The 18101-nt window shown below is 43.7% G+C and overlaps 1 protein-coding gene across 1 annotated transcript; it reads left to right on the forward strand.

The window, feature by feature from the left end:
• Window positions 1-525: 525 nt before the first annotated feature.
• On the forward strand, window positions 526-17761 carry LOC128423315 (fructose-1,6-bisphosphatase 1-like). Its single transcript, XM_053408322.1, has 7 exons — window positions 526-809; window positions 3916-4078; window positions 6625-6717; window positions 8866-9006; window positions 11865-12002; window positions 13193-13312; window positions 17395-17761. Exons 1-7 carry the CDS (start codon window positions 640-642, stop codon window positions 17584-17586), a joined length of 1017 nt encoding a protein of 338 aa, XP_053264297.1. The 5' UTR covers window positions 526-639; the 3' UTR covers window positions 17587-17761.
• The last annotated feature ends 340 nt before the right edge of the window (window positions 17762-18101 follow it).

Raw genomic sequence — 18101 nt, forward strand, 5'->3', positions numbered from 1 at the left:
CCACGAATCCTATTTAATTTTCTTACCACTCTTTTTATTTCTATTTTCGCCTTTGAAGGGCTTGAACGAAGTCCCCAAGAGGATCCCTGTGCCAAGTTCCGCCTAAATTGCCACTTATTATCACGAGGACAAGGAAGTTCCCCGCCCAGCGCTAAGCAAACAGAACGCGGCAAAAAAGACGCCCAGCGCCGCAGCAGAGAGCCAACCTCCGGCTCTCCCTCCCAACCACCGCCTCGTCGGCCACTTCCCCGGCCCGCCTTCCTCTTCTCTGGTTCCAGCTTCTCCTTTCCCCCTCCTCCGCCTCTCCCTTCCACACGAGCGCAGCTCCGTTCCAGCATCTCCGCCCAGCATCTCCCAACAGCGTCGGAGTGGTCCAGCGATGGAACGTTGCAACACCTGGATGCGCAAGGAGGTGCCTAAGTTCCTTCCCCCGCCCCTGAGCCGGGATAGGGCCGCCCCCACCCCGCCCCCTGGCAGGATTGGTCCGTTGAGCGAGGGAAGATCGACGCCTCTTTCCTCCCACCCACTTTTCCCGCCCCGGAGTGGTAGATAGTTCCGGGCTCGGGAGAAAGCTGTCGTCTCCAGAGCGCAGCTACAGCAACCCTCTCGTCGCCTCCGCTGCTTTGGGTGTCAGTCACCATGACGGACCGATCCACCTTCGACACGAACGTGACCACCCTGACTCGGTTCGTGATGGAGGAAGGCAGGAAAGCCCGGGGCACCGGGGAGCTCACGCAGCTCCTGAACTCGCTGTGCACGGCTGTCAAGGCCATCTCCACCGCCGTGCGCAAGGCGGGCATCGCTAACCTGTGAGTCCGCCGAGTACCTGCATCCTTCGCCTTGAATTCACCCGTCGCTGCTCCTCCCTAAGCGGAGGGAGGCGCTTTGGTTTGCCTTTCTCAGACCCCCACCCCAGATCTTCCGCCAAGTGTCCCGGGTCAGCAGCCCAGGGCCCTAGCGCAGGGGAAGGCGTGGATACCTTGGCTGTTGTACTCCAACGCCCATAAGCCTGACCAGCATGATCAATAGGTAAAAATGATGGTCCAGGAAAGTCTGGGGGCCCACAAAACCTCAGGAAACCCCTTCCAGTAGTCTAGTGGCAAATCCTCCCCCCCCCCCCAATAACCTGGAAGTGGTCTTTCCCTATATTATATTTTATTGACATCACCTCTTTCCTGAGGTTTCTGCCTGGGTCTCTGAAGCAGCCCAGGATCCACCAAGATGCCAGCAAATGTTGTCTTTGCTTGAGAAAGAGATCAGCCTTGAGTCCCGGGCCCAAATATCTGCGTGGGCCCTGTGTTCTCTGTATTCTCCCTGGGTGGTATTCAACTAAGGTTTTCTTAGAGTAGACCTGTTGACATTCATGAGCTTGCTTAGTCGTGTTCATTAATTTTAATAGGTCTACTCTTGAGTAAAACTTAAGCTGAATACCCACTCCTATCTTTATTTGGGTCTGCCTAGGGTGGCGCTGTGGGTTAAACCACAGAGCCTAGGACTTGCAGATCAGAAGGTCGGCGGTTCAAATCCCCGCGACGGGCTGAGCTCCCATTGCTCGGTCCCTGCTCCTGCCAACCTAGCAGTTCAAAAGCACATCAAAGTGCAAGTAGATAAATAGGTACCGCTCCAGCGGGAAGGTAAACGGCATTTCCGTGCGCTGCTCTGGTTTGCCAGAAGCGGCTTTGTCATGCTGGCCACATGACCTGGAAGCTGTACAGCAGCTCCCTTGGCCAGTTAAGCAAGATGAGCGCTGCAACCCCAGAGTCGGTCACAACTGGACCTAATGGTCAGGGGTCCCTTTACCTAGGGCCGAGTCCAGTGTTTATGATGCTATTTGCCTTCAAAATCTCCTTAAATTAGCATCTATCAACTCCCAAGCCCTAATTTTCTACCATCCTGGATTCCTTTCATTCTATCACATACTTCATCTTGGCAATGAAGTTTCATTTGCTAACTATCTAATACCATATCGGTATTTATGACATGCACTAGGATATTTCACATCCTGTCTAATGGAAATCTTGGGGCTGCATTTTAATCTGGTGGTGCATGCCAGTATGAAGATTACTTCACATGACGCACTATTTCTTCATAACCTGTATGCACAACATAACGTAAGAGCAGCTCTGCTGGATCAGATCACAGGTCTGCCTAGTCCAGCATCCTGTTTTCAAAGTGGTCAGCCAAATGCCTGTGGGAAACCCGCAAAGTTGACACCTAGGCTCTCCACTTCTGTTCCCCAGCCAACTAGTATTGAGAGGCATGCAGCCATAATGACCAGAAGTGACCAACAGTCTACGATTTTTTAATCTCATTTTAAAGCTGTTGGCGTTGGTGGCTTACTCCTGTTTAGTTTTCCCCTCTCCATGGAAACATAAATTAATGAACTGAACATAAATTAAACTGGATATAAAAGTTAGTTGACAGTATTTCAGAGCACTACGGGAAAGAGGAAAAGCACCCTTGCTTAGGAAGCTTTGGTTTAGTCCCATATTTCTCCGTCTTTTGGAACACAATATAAATGCATTTTCCCACTCCATTCCTAAAACCAAAAAAAGCCTCGAAGTACAGATCTCACAATGAAACCTGAGCGCCATTGCCATTTTAAGATGTTTACTCTTTCATGAGCAAGTCATGATGAAAGTGCAACCTGTTGTAATTCCATCTCTATGGAAAGAGGAAGCGCAGAGACACTGATGTTGTCACTCTCCATGTGTACATCTGTTTCCACATATTTCGTTAAAACTCTTTATCAGGCAGTTATGTTGGTCTTTCCTCAATTGCAATATATAGCTAATTTAAAGCAAAGTTGAACAGTAGCCGTTTATGGTGCTATTGATACACTGTGACTCTCTTATCTGCATTATTGTTAATGTGTTACTCAGACAACATTTCAGCGGTATTTCTTACTACGTGGTCCTAGGTGATATTCACATTTCATCTATGTGATTTTATTATGGCATGAATTCATTACAATTATATGATATTAAACATTTAAAATACAAGGTTGCATAAGCAAAACAGTAGCATTAAAAGAATTTCAGGGAAATACAGAAGCAAGCTTTAGCCTTTGCCCTCTTTGATTATAATCTGGACAGCTTTGTTGCATTGGAGCAAGGTAATATTTACAGTTCAAGGTACGCTTTTTTTCATATCCAAGTGCTTGCTTCAATCACACATGAGTTCCCTTGCTCAATTCAGCCTTGAAATGGCTTTAAAGGACAACAAAGATCAAATAATTAGTTTGTCCCCTGTTTTTAAAAAAATACGTATATATTTGGCAGTTTAAAAATAAGCCATTTTAGTCCCATCTATTTCAGATGGAAAGTTAACCATGAATTAAAGTTTTGTTGGTTCAAATCAGTGAGATTTAAAAGTGCTTAACTGGTTGGATCGCATTGGGGGAGACTGCTAGATGTTGACTCTCTTCAGGTAATTCTCTTTCAGGGAGTGGAAATAACACTACTGGCATCTTTTGCAGCTATTTTTTAATTTGTTGTAGAAATATCAGGCGCTGGGAGAATATTTTTATTTACACTGTTGCAGTTTTCAGCAGAGATGTAAGAGAACATACTAGTGTATTAAGATTTTAAGAATTAAAATGAAAATTAAGAAGGGTGGTGTGATCTCTTTTGAGAGTTACAAAAGAAACATCAGTTTGGAAATATATATGAATAAGTCAAGATACTTGTCTATGTGTTTCTTGCCTACCTGTCTCAATATAGAACTCTTAACTAATTATTGAAAGAAATGGTGCAACTCCAACTGATGATAACAAGACCTGGTGGAACCAAATTATTTGGGGATCTGTGTGAGATATCTAAATCATATTTGATACAAGAGTAGCTGGGACATGTGCCCTACTTATTTAAACACACACACAAATCTTTTACTGGTCATCTATTCTTCCCTGTTCAGATATGGAATTGCTGGTTCTACCAATGTGACAGGAGACCAAGTCAAGAAACTGGATGTCCTTTCCAATGACATGGTGATCAACATGCTGAAGTCATCTTTCACAACTTGTGTGATTGTCTCTGAAGAAAACAAAGATGCCCTTATAGTGGAAGAAGATAAACAAGTCAGTACCTCTCAAAACTATCCCAATGCTTGCTTTCCCACTGGCATTGAGCAACAGCTGTCTCTTCAAACATGTAAAAATTAACCTAAGATACAGAAAACAGGACAAAGGGCAGTGCCCTTCTGAGGTCAGACAAACGTAAGCAGGCTCTGCTCTGTTGCCTGTGGCGCTAGACATTATGAGGGAAATGGCTCCCTTCTTGTGTTGCTAAATGGTAGGGACGGCACTGGTGGGGAGAATTGGTAGGCAAAAGGGGTGCGTATAAGCCTTTCACTGCCTGTTGATTCTCCCAAGTTTTTCAAAACTGGAAGTGAGCCCAACTGCAGGAAAAACAGCCAGGAAAAGGCATTTTGCAGAAGATAATTGATGAGCGGAGAGAGTAAATACCCTTTCCATCCACCTGTTTCTCCATGCTAAGCCCTGTCCAGTCTCTGATTCCCATTATCTTGTCAAATGTAGGATTGGTATTCCATGTTTCCTGATAACTCCTGTCAGGGCTAAACTAGATGATGTCCACTCTAAACTCTTACTCCCTGTTGCCTGAGCTACAGCAAATTCATTAATTTGCATTATATGAGGAAGTTTTGAAGAAGGTATGTTGAAGCAAGTCTGCTTATCAGCACCCAGCCCCACCGGGATGGACCTGACTTCAACTTCCTTTGATGGGACCAAATGCAGGACTGGTTTTCCTTGCCGTCTTCTATATGCCAGCATGGACTCTTCACATAACACTATATGCAAAATCACCAGTTGGTTGAGATATTCAAAAAGTATCCTGTTACTAATGCAGGAGGCACACATTGCCTGGGAGGATAGAAGTGGCAGGGACACACCCCACAACTGCTGCACAGCAGGGCCTGAGATCCTCCCCGTGTTACTGGACTACAACTCCCATCGGCCCTGACCAGTGACCATGCATGCCTGGGGCTCTTGGGAGTTGGAGTCCAGCAGAAATCAGTACGTACAGGCTAAAGCTCCTCTGTTGGCTAGCAAGGCTGATCCTACAGCTTTATTACTGTTGATATATGCTGTTGTTGTGCTGTGTATTTTGGGTCTATGGACCGCAATAAAGCTGTGTGTGTGTTACTAATGTGTGTGAGGGACTGGGAGTGCAGCACTGTGAAGCTGGCATGGGCAATGCCCTTGCATGCCTGATAAGATGGTGGGTAGATTTGGGAGAGTGTGATGGTAGCAGAAAAAAGCAGAGGGAGGAAGACAAGGAGCATGGGATGTTTGTAAGTGCACAGTAACAAAAGCGAGAAGGAGAATGGCTGCCCCAGCGAAGTCATGATGGCTGGGGCTGATGGGATTTGGAACTGAGCAACATATTGGTGGCACCACTTTGGCTATCCCTGCCATCAACAGTTTTCGTCAGATTAACAAAAGTTTAAGTAATCAGTTTTGTACAATAGCCCTTCCCTGTTGGCCTAGGGTGCGGTTGTTCATTTGTGATTGGCTGTGGTGAACTTTGTTTTCATGTGTGAGTGGGGTGGGTGGGTGTTTTTGAATCAGGTTAGCCATATTGATTTGTATGCTGTCAATCTTCTTGTTGTCTTGTTGGGCTGTGTATGTGATAAAGGGGAGCCATACCGGGGTGAAGGCATCTTCTTCCAAGAGAACCTGCACAAGCAACGCTGACACAAAACCCCACACATACATTGAGTAAAATAGAAACATGCCCCCCTCCACCTCTTTCCCCCTTTTCTTCCTAATGTAACACTAATGTCTCAACACTTGAAACTGATCTGTAGAAAATGTAACTTGAAAAAAGAGACATTGCACATACTTTTGTAAACCGATAAATCTTTAACAAAAAATACATTAAAAAAGGCTGTAGGTACCTAACACATATTTAACACGCTTCTCCTTTCTCACTTAATCCTCATCTACATAAGAGCCATTGGCAATTGAGCCATCATTAGTGTGAAAGTTGCCTGAAATCACCCTCAAAACATAGTCCTCCGGATTTTGCTGAACTCCTTCTCTCTTCAGACCCAACCAGCAGGGCCAATGGTCAGGGATACTGGAATCTGTAGCCCAATGATATATAGGGACTGAAGTAAATCTGATGAACAAACAAACAACAAAACCCTCCAGTGTGAACAGAATCATGATTTGTACTAAATACATTTGTTTGAAGTTAGTCAGTGCAAAATGAATTGGTTTCTGCCCCTTAGTTTGGCCTACCCAAATTTGTGTTCCCTAGAATTCAAAGGGAGTATTAAAAATGCTTTTTTAGAACTTTATTATAGTCTTTCTCAATATTATCCTTGTCCACATGAAGGAGAATTTCCCTGTCAAATTGAGGAAGGCGATAAGATTTTTAACTTAGATGAGATCTGAACACTTCCAAGAATGCACTTTTATATTGTCAATGTCTGCCTAGATAAAACTTTCACCTCTTATCTATTGGAATAAAATAAAGCTGTGTCTGAGATTAAATATGAAAAAAAAAAGCATTATTCAGTCGGAGTATTTTAGCAGTGAAACAAGCATTATACACATCTAGTTAATTTTAAGAATATTTGAATGTTTCTATCTTCTAGGGCAAATACATAGTCTGCATGGATCCACTTGATGGCTCATCTAACATTGACTGCCTTGTTTCTATTGGGACCATTTTTGCTATCTACAGAAAGGTAGGATATATTTAATGGTTGCTTACGGAAGTAGTGAGGTGATAGGAGTAATGAAGAAAATACACTGCTTTGAGGACTGGGTATCTGCTTATATTAATATTGAACATTTTACGTTCTCAATGTCAACCAGTAGGGACAAGGGTTAACTGAACAGAGTGAATGTAATATGTGAAACAAAAATAAAATTATATCAGATTTTCTTTTGTTGAAGTGGATTGGGGTTAGCTGGTTTAATGGAATCTGTTCCATGGGTTTTAACGGTGTAAACTGACTTTTCACACAGGGAAATGATCTTGCAGCAAAACCTGCAAACTTGCTATGTAATCCTCAAAGCACTTGTGTTTGTAAGAGTTCTGTTAACTCCAGAGAGGATATTACTTGCACCTTATTTTGACAGGCAGTTAAACTGTTTAAAGAGACCTGAAGTTCTGGACTAACATGTTTTTAAATATGCAAGCTGATTGTGTCTAAGGCACACCCCCCGTTTTAATTGTTTAGCTTCTAGAATAAGATGTCTTTGAATCATATACTCTGGAACTTAAAACCTAACCTCAGCCAAACAGCAAAATAAGATAGTGTATTGACAGCCAGGTCTTATCTATTTTATGCTTATTTACTATATAAGGGTCAAAAGGAACTTCCAATGGCCTATCCAGCTCAGTGCTGTCATTCTTGACTCTCAAATATCCCTCCAATGCAACTTTGGCATGTATACAATTGGCTTAATAATTCATGTAACTTTTCCATTTTCACTCGCATATGGGTATGCCAATCAGGGATGCACTTGGAGCCTAAATTGGAAGGTGGATAATGTGGGCAGGAGTCTCTACCTTTTCTTGGGGACACCTTACTCTTGTAAAAAACAGTTGTGAGTACAGTCATACCTCGGGATAAATGTGCTTCAAGTTAAGTATTTTTGGGTTGCGCTTTGCGGTGATCCGGAAATAACCGAGCGTGTTACTTCCGGGTTTCACAGCGTGCGCATGCACAGATGGTCAAAATGACGTCACACACATGTGCGGAAGCGGCGACCCGTGCATGCGCAGACGGATCCCATTCGCATCCCAAGGTACCACTGTACAACATACCACCTCCAAGCTCCAGAACTCTAAAAGGGAAAGGGGAGGAAATTGGGCTTTGTGCCATATGTTCCCAGAATCCAGTGCCCACCTCCAGGGATTCTGAGACAGCTTGTGGACATGGCAACTGCAAGCAGCTTTTAAACCCACAAGCAGGGCCATACATGAGGCTGACAGTCACGTGATTCCTTACTCAACCTAATTTGAAAAGATAAACAGTCACACAAACCAATAATGAAGTTGTTTGCTAGCCAAGCAGAAGTCTTAATGAGATACTTCAGATTAATAGTTTGCTACAGTGATGAGGAAGGGGACACGGGTGGCGCTGTGGGTTAAACCACAGAGCCTAGGACTTGCCAATCAGAAGGTCGGCGGTTCGAATCCCCGTGAATGGGTGAGCTCCCATTGCTCGGTCCCTGCTCCTGCCAACCTAGCAGTTCAAAAGCACGTCAAAGTGCAAGTAGATAAATAGGTACCGCTCCGGCGGGAAGGTAAACGGCATTTCCGTGCGCTGCTCTGGTTTCGCCAGAAGTGTCTTAGTCATGCCGGCCACATGGCCCGGAAGCTGTATGCCGGCTCCCTTGACCAATAAAGCGAGATGAGCGCCGCAACCCCAAAGTTGGTCACGATTGGACCTAATGGTCAGGGGTCCCTTTACCTTTACCTTACAGTGAAGTGATGAGGAAAGGCAAGTGTCCCACAGAGCCCCACTCCTCTCCAGCACTAAATGGAGCCATTAAACTTGTGCCAGCCTCATAGAAATCTGTTTTAGCTCCTGACATGGACTCTTCCTCTTTCTTTAACCATCTCCATATTTGATGCTTCATGGGAAGAGAACAACAGCTTAAAGTTAAGAGCTTTTAATGTCCAGATTTTAAGGTTCTTGGGGAAAGAGTCATAGCTCAAGTGGTAGAGCAGTCGCTCTGCATGCAGATCCCAGGTTCAGTCCCCAGAATCTCCACATACAGCTGGGAATAGCGCCTGTCTGAAACACTGGGAAGCCAAAGCTCAATGGACCAATGGCCTTTCTCTGCATGAAGCAGCTTCCTATGTTCTTCTCTTATTCAAGGTTTCTCCTGGTGCACCGTCTGAGAAGGATGCTCTGCAACCTGGGCGCAACCTTGTGGCCTCTGGTTATGCCCTCTATGGCAGTGCCACCATGCTTGTTCTTGCTCTCGAATGTGGTGTCAACTGTTTCATGCTTGATCCGGTAAGGAATGCTGTTATAGCCTATGAAAATATTATTGTTTGTTGTCATGCATTTTAAAAAAAATATTTTTATCATTTTATACAAATGGGAAATTTTCAAATATTTTTATCGTTTTATACAAATGGGAAATGAGTATATTCTAAGGGAAATTAATAGAGCTTATTCCACCATAAAAATGTCAAGTGAAGTATTACTTTTTAAGGACCAAAATATGCATCTGTGCATCAAACAAACAGAGGGGTTGCAAATACTTGCAATCTTTCAACTCTTTTTTATTTTAAGTAAAATGTAAATTAAAAAATACAGGGTTGTTGTGGGACAAAGAAGATATAAATTGTACAGAATTTTCAACATGCCAGATAATTGGAAGCAGTTGGTGCCTTTAAAATGCAAGTCGCTAACCAGTGGTCCTCCAGATCTAGGATTCAAACTCCCATCAGTCACAGCCACCACAGCAAATGGTCAGAGATGATGGAAGTCATAGGCCAACAACATCTGGAGGACCAAAGATTACCCAACTCTCCTCTAGAAAAGAACAACAACAACAACAATTTTATTATTTATACCCTGCCCATCTGATTGGGTTTCCCCAGCCACTCTGGGCAGCTTCCTTCCAGGGGTGCTACATATCCTATTTGCCCTGCCAAGTCACTGCCACCATTGCTCAGCTCCATTCATGCAGAGCTCCTTCAGTCTCTTCTACTTCAGCACCATCCATGGATAGCTATCAACCAGGATAGCTTGACATTCCATAGTCAGATGTTGTATCATTCAGCCTGGACACTGAGATCCAGCACCGAGGGCCTTCTGGCGCGAGAAGTGAAGCTACAGGGAACCAGGCAGGGGGCCTTCTCGGTAGTGGCACCCACTCTATGGAACACCCTCTCATCAGATGTCACGGAGATGAGTAACTATATAACCTTTAGAAGGCAGCCCTGTATAGGGAAACTTTTTAATGTTTAATGTTTTGTTATGATTTTATATATGCTGGAAGCCACCCAGAGTGGCTGGGGCAACCCAGTCAGATGGGTGGGGGACAATTATTATTTTTAAGCTCTGAATAGCAGATAGGAAGAACAAGGTGCTAGCCAGCCTGTTACTTGCAGGTGCCAGTAGGGGGCCCTGGATTCCATCATAGTGGCATACTGAGTGCAAACCCAGTGTACACTTTGTGTGCAGCTTCACTAAAGAGGTGGCGCTTGCACTGTCTTGGTTCCTAAAAATATCCCAAACTTGAACTGCTCTCATAAGGACAAAAAGAAAAAAAAGAGAGTTGACTAATTCCCTACCCCCAATTATCCAATATAAGCTTTGCATGTCCTGCAGGTTGTTTAATAAGACACAGCAGCATAGAAAACAGCGGTCATTATCCCCACAGAATGCAAGCGATCCTGAAAAGTGATTATGCATCATATTTGAATTAAGACTTCCAGGAAATTTAAACCCTTTTGGTACATGAAGGCTGCCTTTCGTTTTAGCACTAGTGTGTAGGATGGCTAAACATGATGCTCCCGGTGTTGCTGGACTCCTCTCCCATCATTCCTGATAATTGGCCCCGTGAGATTGGGCAGATGTGAGATGGAACCCAACAACATCTGGAGAGCCACTGGCTAACCACACATTTAAGGAGCTTGGAATTTAAGGCAGCAGGTTTTCCTCAGCCTTGTTTTGAAATGGCTACTATCTTCTGTTCATCTACATCTCAACAAAACCATGTTAACAGATGTTCTTGTACACTTTCAGATTGCATCTGATGTCCTAAAGAGTAAGTGGGGTGTGTACATGTGTGTGTGTGTGTGTGTGTATGCGCGTGTGTCAGAAAGAGAAGCACCTTAAACACCCTAGAATCTTTTCATCTTTGTGCTTCTATGATAGAAAGCATGTTTCAACATAGCTGATGCCATGCGGCTTCAATTAAAATTGCTTTCCAGATGAAGCAAGGCTGCATAGCCTTGCTTGGGTTTTTCTATGTTTGTTCAGTTTAAAATAACTGGAGTTTATTTTCTATTGTTAGAGCCCAGCATTCTCCAATATGTATATCTCAAATAGTTGCATGTCCTTTGCTTTATTTTTGTTTCTTTTTTAGCAGCTAGACTGTTAAGTTCTATGTCTGTAGTAGCATTTTTTCTTCAAACAACTGTGAAGAAATGGCAGTGTGGTCATTGCCTACAAATGGTTTCATGAGCATTCTAGTTTCAACAGGGCAAGATTGATAAAGGCTGCTGCAAACTGTTTTGAGGCCTTGCCCTGGAAAAGGTATTCCTAAGTGCTTGAAGTTTCCCACCCAAAAATTTATATACTGCTTTTATCAGAAAGGAACACGAGGCAGTTTACAAGAGAAAACAAAATTAAACAATATAGAATACAAAATGGATAAAACATCAAAATCCATAAAACCACTTTCCACTCTACGCACACAAATTCCACATTCACTAACTAACCTGTAGTTCAAGTCAACCTGTGCATATTCATCAACCTTGCAACACACACACCTTTCACGCTCAACAATTACAGATCCCAGCAGTCCATACTAGAACCCCGGCAGCCTAACACACTAAGAGACAAAAAGCAAATTTAACCTGTGACTCCACCAAACCCAGTTAAAACCTCACACTCCTTCACATAGGGCTCTTGTTAATACCTTCACAAGGGAATTGCAGTGAACTGGATGCACTTGGTAAATATGCTCTGGCTGGTCCTCATTTGTAGACATGCACTATTTTGCCTGTATTAACTTGTCCGACACTGATTCACATGGCGGTATTTTTTGTTTTGTCTTGTAAATGACAAATGCATTTTACTCAGGAATAAAGTGTATGCTGTACAAATGATAAGGCTTGCTTTTTTTCTTATGCCAGGCCATTGGGGAATTCATTTTGGTCAACAGGGATGTAAAAATAAAGAAAAAGGGAAATATCTTCAGCCTCAACGAGGGATATGCTGCATACTTTGACCCGGCTGTCACAGAATATCTCAAGAATAAGAAATTTCCACAGGTAAGCTTTCACATCCTGCAAATAAATTTGCTGTCGAGATATTCCGGAAGAGAACATTTCTTTTAGTCCGTATATATTTGCTTTATATAACTTCACAGTGAGTGGGACCCTCACCAGTGCGTTGGGTCAAAAGCACCTTTCTCCAACAAAAGAGGCTCCTCTGGATCCAACCCAATCTTTTTTGTACCAAGCTTAGAAACAATTTTATGGGTACAAAATTAACCCATGGATATAGCCATTGTGTCATGTCCAGAGAACCCTAAGACTTGGTTTGAACATTGGAAGTTTCCTGGTGTGAAAACTCTCCTTAGGAAAATGCATGGGGAGGTGTGTGAATTGTTACCTGCACACAGTACTCAGCTTCACGCCGTATATAAGTACAGTAGTACTTTGGTTGTTGAACGGCTTGGCTCCCAAACAAATCAGCTCCCGAATGCTGCAAACCTGGAAGTAAGTGTTCCGGTTTGCGGACGTTTTTTGGAAGCCGAATGTCCGACTTCTGCGGCTTCCAATTGAGCGCAGGAAGCTCCTGCAGCCAATCGGAAGCCACACCTTGTTTTTTGAACGGTTCCGGGAGTCGAACAAACTCCCAGAATGGATTAAGTTTGACAACCAAGTTACCACTGTACTGTCTTGGAATTTCTGATAGGCAGTAGTAAACACAATACGATAGGCACATGAGTGATCATTGCACAGACTGACTGGCTTGCTTTTCCTACAGCTTAGGAACGTTTTAATTTCTTGCAGTCTGCACAGATAGCGTGCTTCAGCATTTACTGATTCCTTGTCTTCCTGTGTGACTTAGAGCAGTGTTCCCCAACCTTGGGCCTCCAGCTGTTTTTGGACTACAATTCCCATCATCCTTGATCCCTTGCTAGTGAGGGATGATGGGAGTTGTAGTCCAAAAACAGCTGGAGGCCCAAGGTTGGGGAACACTGACTTAGAGGCATGACTGACATTTGCATGGCTGGCTTTCCTAAAGTGAGCCTAGTGATGGCCTGCGCAAAAGGGCTTCTTCCATTTATTGGGAACACCTCCTGTCCTTCTCATTGGATGCTACAGCACCCAACCAGAAAGCTGCCATCTGGACCCAGCTTGGTACAGAGGCAGCTGCTATCCATTTCGCATCAGTCTGGGGGATGTAGAACTTCAGAACGCTTATACAATATTTTACCAATCTTCTGTTCTAGGATGGTAGCGCTCCCTATGGCAGCAGATACATAGGTTCCATGGTTGCTGATGTGCACCGTACCCTGGTGTATGGAGGAATCTTCCTATATCCAGCCAATTCAAAAAGCCCCAAGGGAAAGGTAACATAGCTAGCACGTGCCTAATTTTTACAAGAATTCATCATGTGATGCTTCTATTTTCTTCATGTTTTACAACTGAATGTCCTTCTAAACTACATGTTTAGTTATCAAAGTCTGGGCACTCTGGTCAAGGTCCTAGAAAGGCACTGTTATATTTAACAAAAGGCAGGGAGAACTCATGCTTTCCCTTTGTAAGTTGAGCGGGAGGACTATCCATCGTCATTTGGCTTCCCCCAGTACGCATCTGGCTTCTCTGCTATGCAAGATAGGACACCATTGAGCAGCGCTGCGATGGTGTAACATCCAAGGAACTGGGTGGTGCTCCCAACCAAAAGCGCAGGGAGTTCTGGGGAAGTGAACTGCTCTGAGACCTCCAGGTAGAGGCTGGTATAGAAATTACCGTATTTTTTGCACCATAACACTCACTTTTTTCCTCCTAGAAAGTAAGGGGAAATGTCTGTGCATGTTATGGAGCGAATGCCGGCGGGTGGCAGGGGGGGGGGATCTGCAGTCGTGAGCAGAGGATCCATGGTTCCCCTTCCTTCCCTCCTCCATGGTTACAAAGCATGGATCCACATGGATCCTCAGGATTTTTGCACTGGGCTACTCCAAACTCACTGTCAGATCACATGTCTGTGGCCACAGCATGAACCACAAAAATCATATATCCACTATTTTGTTTAGAATATTTTTTTTCTTGTTTTCCTCCTCTAAAAACTATGTGCGTGTTATGGTCTGGTGCGTGTTATAGAGCGAAAAATACGGTAAATAAATAAATTAAAAGTGCACCTGGACAAAAAGTAAATAGTAAGGGGCTTATCACATAAGTAGAGCACCCATTCTAAAAGGCACAAAATGGGGCTCGGTGGATCCTTATGTTGCCCTTTTCCAGGCAAGGATTTACTGAAATAAGTGGTAGGTAAAATGTCAGCAATCCTTGGGAAAGATCTCTGCCCCTTTGTGTGCTGGATCAGAGGCTCCTGAATGAAATACGCTTGGGCTAGGCTATTATCTATAATCACCAGCTGGATTCCTTTCCCCTTGCTAATTAGGTTAATACTGGTTGCAATACTTTTTGGCACCACTCCTTTAGGCACTCAGCTTTATTTCTCTCACACACCCTGTCCCAAATCGCCTGTGACATACAGAGCTTTCCCTGTCGCTGGGTTCAGGGAACTTAAAGCTAAAATTTTATGAGCTTACAACTTAAACTGGGGCTAAACTAGATATGACACACTAGACACATGAATAGGGGTATCCTATTGGGGGAGAGTTCTTGTTTTCATTTGCTTATATGTTATATATATATTTGTTTTTTTTATATTGTAAATCACCCTGGGATCCTTGGATGTACCAAGTTTCCTGCAGGAATTTAATAAACAAAATTTAAAAATTAAACTGCTTATAGTGCCCCCCCCCGGTGTTAAACATACTCTGCCATCAGTAAACTAGCACAGCAGGGAGTGAGCTGGAATCTTTGTCCTCATGTGCTAGTTCTTTTAGTTTTGCAGGAAACTTGGTACATGAGAGAATAAATAAAAAATGGCATCCCCTGCCTGCAACCTGAAGTGGTACAGTCCACACCACTGCTCAGGATTCTACCACTTCATTCTGGATAAACTAAAACTGGGAAATTTGGAAAAGACTATGTATCTGACATATGAGACCGCAGCAAGACTAAACAGCTTAATTGTTGAATTGCCAGTTTTGATATCTAGTATCATTACAGTGGTACCTCGGGTTAAGTACTTAATTCATTCTGGAGGTCCGTTCTTAACCTGAAACTGTTCTTAACCTGAAGCACCACTTTAGCTAATGAGGCCTCCCCCTGCTGCCGTGCTGCTGGAGCACAATTTCTGTTCTCATCCTGAAACAAAGTTCTTAACCCGAGATAATATTTCTGGGTTAGCGGAGTCTGTAACCTGAAGCATATGTAACCCGAGGTGCCACTGTACAAGGAGCAGAATATCCTGCCCCACAAAAGAGCAACCATTATTGAGTTGCATTCAGTTTTCACAGTGGTTTCTAACATGGGATTCAAGTATAATCTCAGACTTCCAACAATTGAGAAGAAAGCGCAGTGGTTTCTATGGCAAACTCTTTCCCAACCCTTAACTGGGCAAGGGAAGGACCTGTGTTTATTCAGCCAAAAACTAATCTGAACTACATTTCAATGCTTGCTCCAGCCTGTAGATAAGAGGCAGTTACTCATTTACGCAGAATGTCACAAACAGGACCTTTCCCTCTACTTATGAGCAAAGCAGTACTACTTCTGTTAATAGGCTTTGTCCTCTTGCATAGTTTGGTTGACCAGCTGTGCACCTGTGTACCTTTCCCCCAGGAACTCACGCTGGTATACATAGTTCCCACCCTTCTCTCCCAACCCAATTTTTATCCTTATAATATCCTTGTGAATTCAGTTAGCCTGAGAGATAATGACTAAATAAATATCATCCAGTGAACCTCATGGCTGAGTGAGGACTCTAACCTGGGTCTCTCTGCAGTTCTGATCCAACCAACTAACTCAGAAATATGGAAGTTATGGCCCTTCAGATGCTGTTGGACCAGAACTACCATAATCCCTGACCATTGGCCATGCTGTACCGTCAACAAGTACTGGCTGCAGCTTCTCCATTCCTACTGTAACTTCAGCCCTTCCAACTGACCCGATATTACAAAAGCAGTCCTGGTTTCTGACTTGATCCCAGAATGTCCTGTGTTTCCCTTATCCTCCATGTCTCAGGGGACAATTAAAAGTAGTGAGTGCAAGCTCAGAAATGGAAAATAAATCCCTGCACCAAATGAAGGAAATGGTGACACTGGCATACGAAGTCTTTCCTATGATTTCGAAGGAAAAGGTCACCAGTCCACTTTAAAAGTCTTTCATTGCAGTGCTTCTGCAACCAGACATTTCTTAGGAAACATGGGGAGTGTTGAGTCCTTTATTGCAAATGGAGTCTGACACTGTCTACTCAGAAGGAAGCCCCACTGTATTCAATGGAGCTTACTCCCAGGTAACTGGGTCAAGACTGGGCAGCCTTACACGGCCATCTGAAGCATTTTGACTCAGAACTAAGTCCCACTGAGTTCCATAGGATTTACTCTCTTGTATGTTCCTAATCATAGGGACGCGGGTGGCGCTGTAAGTTAAACCACAGAGCCTAGGTCTTGCCAATCATAAGGTCGGCGGTTTGAATCCCTGCGACGGGGTTTGCTCCTGTTGCTCGGTCCCTGCTCCTGCCAACTTAGCAGTTCGAAAGCACGGCAAAGTGCAAAAAGATAAATAGGTACCGCTCCGGCGGGAAGGTAAACGGCGTTTCCGTGCGCTGCTCTGGTTCGCCAGAAGCGGCTTAGTCATGCTGGCCACATGACCCGGAAGCTGTATGCCGGCTCCCTCAGCCAATAAAGCGAGATGAGCGCCGCAACCCCAGAGTCTGTCACGACTGGACCTAATGTTCAGGGGTCCCTTTACCTTTATGTTCCTAATCATTCTCACAGTTTCTATTATTATTATTATTAATATCATCATCATCCCACCTTTTTCCTTGACAGGGACTCAAGGCAGCTTATCGCTAAAATTTTGTATCATTCCCTTTATCTGTGGAAGGTGTTGTACATGATCCCTTCCCTTACATTTTTTCTTTACACCAGTCCTGTGACAGGTGAGGCAGAGAGGTTGCAATTGGCTCAAGGTGACTGATGTTGATGTGTCTGTGTGTGCGCGGTGAAATCAAACATGGGAGAAGCTTCCAGATGTAGAATAGGATGTCCCTATACTCATCGGAGAAATGTTGGAGGGGATGTAACTATGATATCACACTGCCTCTCTAAGCATAAACATGGAATGAAAACCTCAGTTTCCTACATGCACCAATACTGCCATTAGAAACATGGTTGTTGAGGAGCAATCCCCTTTGGACACAATGGAACTTATTTCTGAGTAATCATGTGGACATTTGGAATGTAGAAAACCTGTGCAGAGAGCACTATACAACTGTAGCACACTCTTCCTGTGAGTATAGCATTTGGCTCAAGTGCAGTGCTGATGCCTGATCTGTTATTTTTAACATATGTAATTCCAGTTGAGGCTCCTCTATGAATGCAACCCCATGGCTTTTATCATCGAGAAGGCTGGAGGTCTTGCAACAACAGGCAAGGAGGCTGTCTTGGACATAGTGCCTGAAAACATTCACCAGCGTGTGCCTATTGTCTTGGGGTCTCCAGACGATGTGCAGGAATACCTAGCCATGGTCAAGAAGCATTCAGCTAAATGAGGAGAGGGCGGCTGCATCTGTCATCGGAATGCCTTTCCACTGGACAAGACCATAACTGTGCAAAACTACGGACTGAAGCAAATTTATAGAATGGAAAAGAGCCTTTACTTCATTATGCATAAAAAGCAAACTCAATGCGTTTTGCTGTGCCATTAAAAACAAATCTAAAAAGCTATTTCATTTGTAACTTACACAATCCACTTAAGTAGTAGAAGGCTTGCAATTTCAGGGCAAATCAGAGGGATACATAGGTAGTCTGAAAAAACTAGAATGTTTATGATGTGAGTGATGGGTTAATCCAGAACATGGATGGAAACTGTTTATGGCCTCTTTTTATTTCAGCTCACATGCAGCACTGTTAACAGTGGTCATCTCCAACTTTGGGAGAACAAGCACAGGATTATACTGCTACAGCTAAAGTCATATCCCACCCTTAGGCAACTGGGATAGAGCTACCCTATTCTATACTACTAACCATTTCAATTGCCCTAAACACTGGTACAGTTTACACATAA

Source organism: Podarcis raffonei, chromosome 11, assembly GCF_027172205.1.
Source record: "Podarcis raffonei isolate rPodRaf1 chromosome 11, rPodRaf1.pri, whole genome shotgun sequence".
NCBI lineage: Eukaryota > Metazoa > Chordata > Lepidosauria > Squamata > Lacertidae > Podarcis > Podarcis raffonei.

What these genes read in the sequence shown, in the direction of transcription:
- LOC128423315 (XM_053408322.1), top strand. Translation starts at nt 640, where the DNA reads ATGACGGACCGATCCACCTTCGACACGAACGTGACCACCCTGACTCGG. An exon ending in ACTGTTTCATGCTTGATCCG is followed by an intron (nt 9,007 to 11,864) that starts GTAAGGAATGCT and finishes TTCTTATGCCAG; the next exon opens with GCCATTGGGGAATTCATTTT. An exon ending in AGAATAAGAAATTTCCACAG is followed by an intron (nt 12,003 to 13,192) that starts GTAAGCTTTCAC and finishes CTTCTGTTCTAG; the next exon opens with GATGGTAGCGCTCCCTATGG.